Source organism: Camellia sinensis, chromosome 1 (genome assembly GCF_055761805.1).
Source record: "Camellia sinensis isolate YWXY chromosome 1, ASM5576180v1, whole genome shotgun sequence".
Taxonomy (NCBI): Eukaryota; Viridiplantae; Streptophyta; class Magnoliopsida; order Ericales; family Theaceae; genus Camellia; species Camellia sinensis.
In genome coordinates, this window is record NC_138961.1 from 112,746,478 (window position 1) to 112,753,012 (window position 6,535).

Below are 6,535 nucleotides of genomic sequence, written 5' to 3' on the forward strand. Positions count from 1 at the left end.
CCAAGATGTTATACTTAGGAATATTCATGAGAAGCAAAGCACAAAGATGGCAAGAGTATACAAAACATGCAACAATAGGGATAAAAGCTTGAAACATCCAACACTTGAACAAATAAACTTGTTGCTTTAGTACAACAGAAGGCACTCCGACCTGACAAAAATAGTAGTGTTCAAAAAAGAGAAAACTTACAATTGAAAGTAAAGAAGGAAAAACAAAAAAAATCCTAAGTGCTAGATGCTGCGGTGGTGTTCTCAGTCTGTTGCACGACGACTATTGGCCTTGCATCAGCCTCAACGGATAGAGTGATAGCCTTCTCAGCCTTGGCATCTGTTGTTATTTCGTCATCAATCTCTTTCAAGCTCTTATCAAGTCTTCTGCTGGCAGCAACAATCTCGGCCTCAAAAGCGTTGGACTTCTTTGGGGAGGCGGTTTTGGAGACCTCATCCCCATCCTCTACGGTCAGGTCCAGGACCTGGTCTTTTAGAGTTGGAGACTTAGCCCCAGTAGTAGCAGTAATGTCTGCCTCTTTTTCTTTCTTTTCCTTTTCTTCCTCCTCCTCGAATTGGTCAGGAGATGGGGAAAGGACACATCAAGTTGGTTGATATCCCGAAGGAATGAGTCCTTGGGGACAGAAAGTTTTTTTTAGAGCAACAACCCAACGAAGATAGTAACCCTTGTTGTAGGCCAGGTTGACTTGCTTCTTGTATTGATCCTGCACGTCGGCCTGCCCTCTTCGTAGGCTTTTTTTCCGACGACCTTGATCTCGGCTTCCTTCGTATCCAAAGCCTTCTTTAATTTGTTCTCAGCATCAGCAGCCCTTTCTTTAGTGGCCTTGGCAGCAACCTTGGCCTTGTGTTTGGTAACCCTGCTTGCGCTAACCTTATCCATCGGATTCTTGATCCTGGACTCGACCTTGTTGAGTTGAGTGAGGTAGTTTGCTGCGCTAACCTTAACCATTGGTCAGAGGACTATCTCTAGCATGTTGTTTAGCCAACTTGTTGGAAGATCAAATGATATAGGTTCCATCACCTCAAGTTACTGAGGCAATAGGGCCCAGGGAGCAGTTGTGGGGACGTATTTTAAGGGTCGTGCCATGTGGTCGAGGTACAACCAAGGTGTTAGCTGAGGCACTACGTAGACGAGCCAGATTGCTGAGGTGATTGTGATATTGTTAAGATATGGTACGGTAATACTGAAATCTAAGATATTTGGATAGAGGGAAAGAGTCCTAGATAAGATGAGGTGCTTAGTTTCGGATACAGATGAGGCTCTTGAGGAGTTCATCTATATTTAACTAAGAGTTCGAGATAAGCATTGTACTTGAATCCTATGAAATGAGACTTTTAGAAGAAAGGGCACTGCTAGCTATAAAAGAGAGACACCCTTGTGGGTCTAAGATATGCTCTTATTTGCGCATTGAATACTTGATTTGATATCTTTAAGAGATAAGTAACTGACTTGATCTTTAGAGTGCCTTAGGGTGGATGAGCCACCGCGATATTCTTATCTTCTTGCTGGCAGGTGTTTGGTTTAATCTATTCTGTCGTGTCCTTTCTAGCTCAGTTTCCCGTTTGGTTGTGAGGTTGAAAATTAACACCCACAAGAAGTTATATTTAAAATTAATAAATTTTAATTTGGTTTTGTATGTATTAAACAATCTGTTTTAATTCAACACTTAATTTTTTATCAAATAGTTTTTTGTCTTAAGAAAATAAAAATAAAATTAGCATTTAATTTTTATTACTTAATTTTCAACTTTCAATTTTTAATTTTGTCAAACATCACCTTAATATAACATTAACCTTACAAATAGGATTTGTAAATAATTATCTCTTGATTTAATTATAAATTTAGTTTTATCAAGAACCAAACCATCTATGCACACCCCTAGTGAGTAACGAAGAAAAAATAAAGTAAAGAAAGATTTCATATCGTATCAGGATGGCCGGCTATGGGCCTGCTTAGTTGCCGGCAGACGACTGACTAAGGCAATATTTGACATTTTCTATATTAGTATTTTTTTTAATCTTTTTATTAATTTTAGGTCACATTTTAAAATTTTTTTTTTATATATTTTTTTATGAAAAATTTAAAAATATATTTATTTAAATCATTTAAAATACTTCTAAAATGGTGCAAAAAACAGTCGGTCCTGATGGGTGACTCTACCCTAGAGGTAGTATATATGCAATCGAACATTCTAAAAACAATTTTTTAATAGATTAAAAATATATGTATGTTAAAATTATTCTTTCTCTAAATTTGAATATCTTATCGCATTTCATTGAACATCCAATCAACCCAACTCACTTGGTTGAATGTCTAATTCGTAACATACGAACTCCTAAAATAATAATTTTAAAATTATCAACTTTTCTTATCATATTTTGATTATTACTTTATATGCCAATACCACATTGGTTTACTGAATGCCACCACTCATACTTTTTACTAGTATATAAACTTAAGAAATGATAAATAAAATATGATAAGAAATGTGATTATTAATGTTCTTAATATATATATATATATATATATGATTGTAATTTATATATAGAGATTGTAGTTTGTTTTTGTTTATTCTCTTTAGTATATATAATTTTTTTAGACAATAATCCAATGTAAAGTATATATTCATATATTTTATGGAAAATTTACCCATAAATTCATCTTCAGGAAGGGTGATCCCGTTTAATTCCAAGAGTTTTCTTATAAATCAATTAGTCTCATTGATTTTGAAACGAGAGATTTAATATATTGTTTGAAAATTAAATTTACGGTTATACTTTTATTTCTATTATGTTTTCTTTTCTCCCCCCCCCCCCCTTCCCATAATTATGCTAGAAAGGTAACATACACAATTTATGGAAATCAAATTTGGGATTAACTTTTATATGAGAATCTTTTTTATTTGAAATGACTTGAAATGTGAAAATTTTCAAACATTTCAAAAGTACTACAAATGATTTAAAATATGTGATTCTTCAAACATTTCAAAAAGAATACAAAAACTCACTAGTAAATTTTAGTGCCAACGTATAATTTAAACTGCAACACTCAAACGTAACACTTTAATGTAAGACTCTAAAAAAATTTTTTAGTGTACTTTCTTCAAATGTAACACTTAAATGAAACACTCTCAAAAAAATTTTTAGTGTAACATTCAAATGTAACACTCAAAAAAAAATTTTTAGTATACTTTTTCCAAATGTGACACTCAAATGTAAGACTTCAAAAAAAAAAAAAAAAAAAAAAAAACTCGTTATTATATTTTTTCCAAACATAACACTCAAATGTAAGAATTTAAAAAAAAAAAAAAAAAAAAACATGTTTCTATATTTTTTTCAAACATAACATTCAAATGTAATACTCTAAAAAAAAAATCCTTAGTATAACACTCCAATGTAAGATTTTAAAAAAATTTCTTAATATACTTTTTCCGAATGCAACACTCAACACTAAAAAAAAATAAATAAATAAATAAAAAATGCTTAGTGCAACACTCCAACGTAACACTCAAAAAAACTCCTTAGTGTACTTTTTCCACACGTAACACTCTAAAAAAAAGATGTTGGATTCTTTAAACCATTTGAAAAGAAGTACAAAAATTTCATAGTAAGTTTTGGGGTAATATATAATATCAAATTGTGAGTGTTATGTTTGGAAAAGTACACTAAAGAGTTTTTTTAGTGTTTTTATGTGTTACATTAGAGTGTTATATTTAGCATTACATTGATTGGTGTGTTACGTTTGGAAAAAGTACACTAATGAGGTTTTTATTTTTTATTTTTTATGTTACATTGGAGTATTACGTTTGGAATTACATTGATTAGAGTGTTACGTTTAGAAAAAATAAACTAATGAGTTTTTTTGTGTATTATATTAGAGTGTGTTGTATTGGAATGTTATGTTTGGAAAAAATTTGGAGTGTTATATTGTTACGTTTAGAAAAAATACACTAAAGAGTTCTTATTATGTTACATTCGAGTGTTACATTCTTGTTCGTAATGTAATATTTGTTTTAAAAGGAGGAAAAATCTAAAAGCTCTATAGTGCGGATTGCCTAAATGAGTAATTTCACATTTAGAGAAACCCACTTATATTCCTAAAAAATTAAATCCAAACGTGTAAATGACTACTATTTTGTGTAATTTCCACTTTAACAGGACTTTTGAATTCATAAGAAAAAATGAAGGACTAAAAAGTTCACAAAATTATAATTTAAGATATATTGATACTTCACTCATATTTTATTTCTTGTGTCAAATCTTATGCCTCAAAAATTTATTTTGTAATTTAATGCACAAATTAAGGTGTTGTTTGGTAAACTTGGCTTTTTGACTCTGCCTGTGTTTGGCAAGTGGGTTTGCAGGTTTTTTTGGCTATTTTAGCCACAAAAAATAAAATAGGCTATTTTAGCCATAACAAACAAACCATCACATCCAACCCATAATCATTACATTCTTCTCTCACAAAAAAACTCAAAAAAGTCAAAAAGCCAAAAAGCCCTTCCCAAACCAAACTTTTAAGCCCAAGCTAAAATAGTCAAAAAAGCCAAAAAGCCAAAAAGCCAACCCACTTCCCAAACCAACCCTCTATTAGCCTAGGGCTTTTTTGTTCGTTTGGTTTTCTTGTTTGCTTTTTTGGCTTTATTGCATTGGAATGACAAAGATGCCCTCCACTTAGAAATGATGCTTTTTTTACTTTTTGTTTGTATATGGGTCAATTTGGTAATTTTGCATCAAAAGTCAAGTGATTTGTCATTTTGTGATTTTATAACTTTTTTTTTGTCTTTACGTGCTTATATAATCCCAATGTGTTTACCAAACGAAGGCTAACTATAGAGAAACTGAACTCTATGAGGTAAAAGTCTCGTTTTATTATGGAGGAGGATTCCCTCCTACTGGAGGAGACTATTTGGATCTGTGGAGTCAATCAATATGAAATATTTAATAAATTAAATAGTTCAAATTATTAAAGCAAAGTTTAAATTAATAAATTTATAAAATTCAAATTTTGTAATATCTATGATCAAAAATATATCTGGAGTTGCAACGTCGGTCCTTTGAATCAAATCAGACACTACGGCTGGTGGTGCACATATTTCAGCATTTGTATTAATTTTTTTTTTTTATAATAAATAATCAAGTGTTAGGGTCACCATTTGTTTCAAATATAATCAAATCAATTCATTAACGATAGAGTAATGCCCATATCTGAGTTTCATTTTCATTTTTATTTCTATTTTAGGATAAGAAGTACGCAAAACCAAATTGAGATTGCCAAAAAAAAAAAAAAAACATAAACATGCATTGCGTTGAGCATTCTTCTTCTTGTTTTGTTTAGTAGTCGTCCTCGTCATAGTCATCGTCATCGTCATCATCCTCCACCTTCTCCGCCGCTTTATCGGCAATCTTGTCCTCCATGTAATCAACTCCCTCTGCTAGCGCTAGTCCACCTAACACCCCAGCCACCGCTCCCACAGCCAATCCCGTCCCCATCCCATACTTGCTCTTCTTCCCTTGATCCTGCTGCTGCTGCTGCTTTCCGTAGTACGACTCCTGCCCCTGCCCCTGCCCGTACACTGCTGGTGGGGGTGCAGCCTGGCCGTAGCTCCCCTGCCCCCCATACGCCAACGGCTGAGACTGACCGTAGGGATATCCAGAGGGTGGCGCCGACTGCTGGTAGGGATTCGGGGCGTAAGAGTTACCGTACGGCTGCGGAGCAGAAGAGGAGTATTCCCTGGAAGGAGGAGGGGCGTAGTAGGGGTCAGGCGCACGATAGCGGAGTTCGCGGAGGCAGATCTTGAGTTGGACCGTGCCATGGGGGCGGCCGGAGGGGCGCTTCAGATCCAGGTTGTGGGTGGCACGCTCGCCGAAACCGACGTCGCGGAGGGGGAGGCGGGCAGAGCCGATGAGAGGCTTGGTGTCGTCTTTGGCATTGGCGTGGACTAGGTCGAGGTGGAAGGTGGAGTCGTGGATGGGAGAGTTGAAAGGGATGATGAGGTTCTGATCCCAGTAGGGATAGATGTCGCCATCGTCGTCGACCCTGGTGGAGCATTTGTTGTTGGGCTCAATCCACACCACGGCGTATGGTTTCAGTCGGCCGTAACGCCAGTTCACGTTCTTCAGATCCTTCGCCGACGTCACGGTTACCTCCATTTCGTAACGGCAAGCCATTGGATACTCAAAATTTGACAACTAATTGGGTTTGAAATGATTAGTAAGTTATTGCGTATTTATATTACTTAATCGAGGGGAGGGGTATGCCTAGTAATCAAATGCCCATTTGGCCTTTTGGGTCTTCTCTATTATTATATTGTAATAGGATTACCAGCTCGCCGCTCAATGAATGTTCTTAATTGAAATTTGACTTCACTAGAACAAATTAGTATTCTTCCTAATGAAAATTACGATATGAACCCTCTGACATTTGGGGGAGAGTTATGAACACAGGGCCGAGTTAAGGAAAAAAATCTGCATATCGAACCGTATCATTTAAATTATATATGTTTATTTCCTAAGTATAATTTTT

The 6,535-nt window shown here is 35.0% G+C and overlaps 1 protein-coding gene across 1 annotated transcript; it reads right to left on the reverse strand.

Moving 5' to 3' along the window:
* Positions 1-5,164: 5,164 nt before the first annotated feature.
* Positions 5,165-6,320, reverse strand: LOC114318552 (uncharacterized). Its single transcript, XM_028265464.2, has one exon. It carries the CDS (start codon positions 6,178-6,180, stop codon positions 5,344-5,346), a length of 837 nt encoding a protein of 278 aa, XP_028121265.2. The 5' UTR covers positions 6,181-6,320; the 3' UTR covers positions 5,165-5,343.
* Between the last annotated feature and the right edge of the window lie 215 nt (positions 6,321-6,535).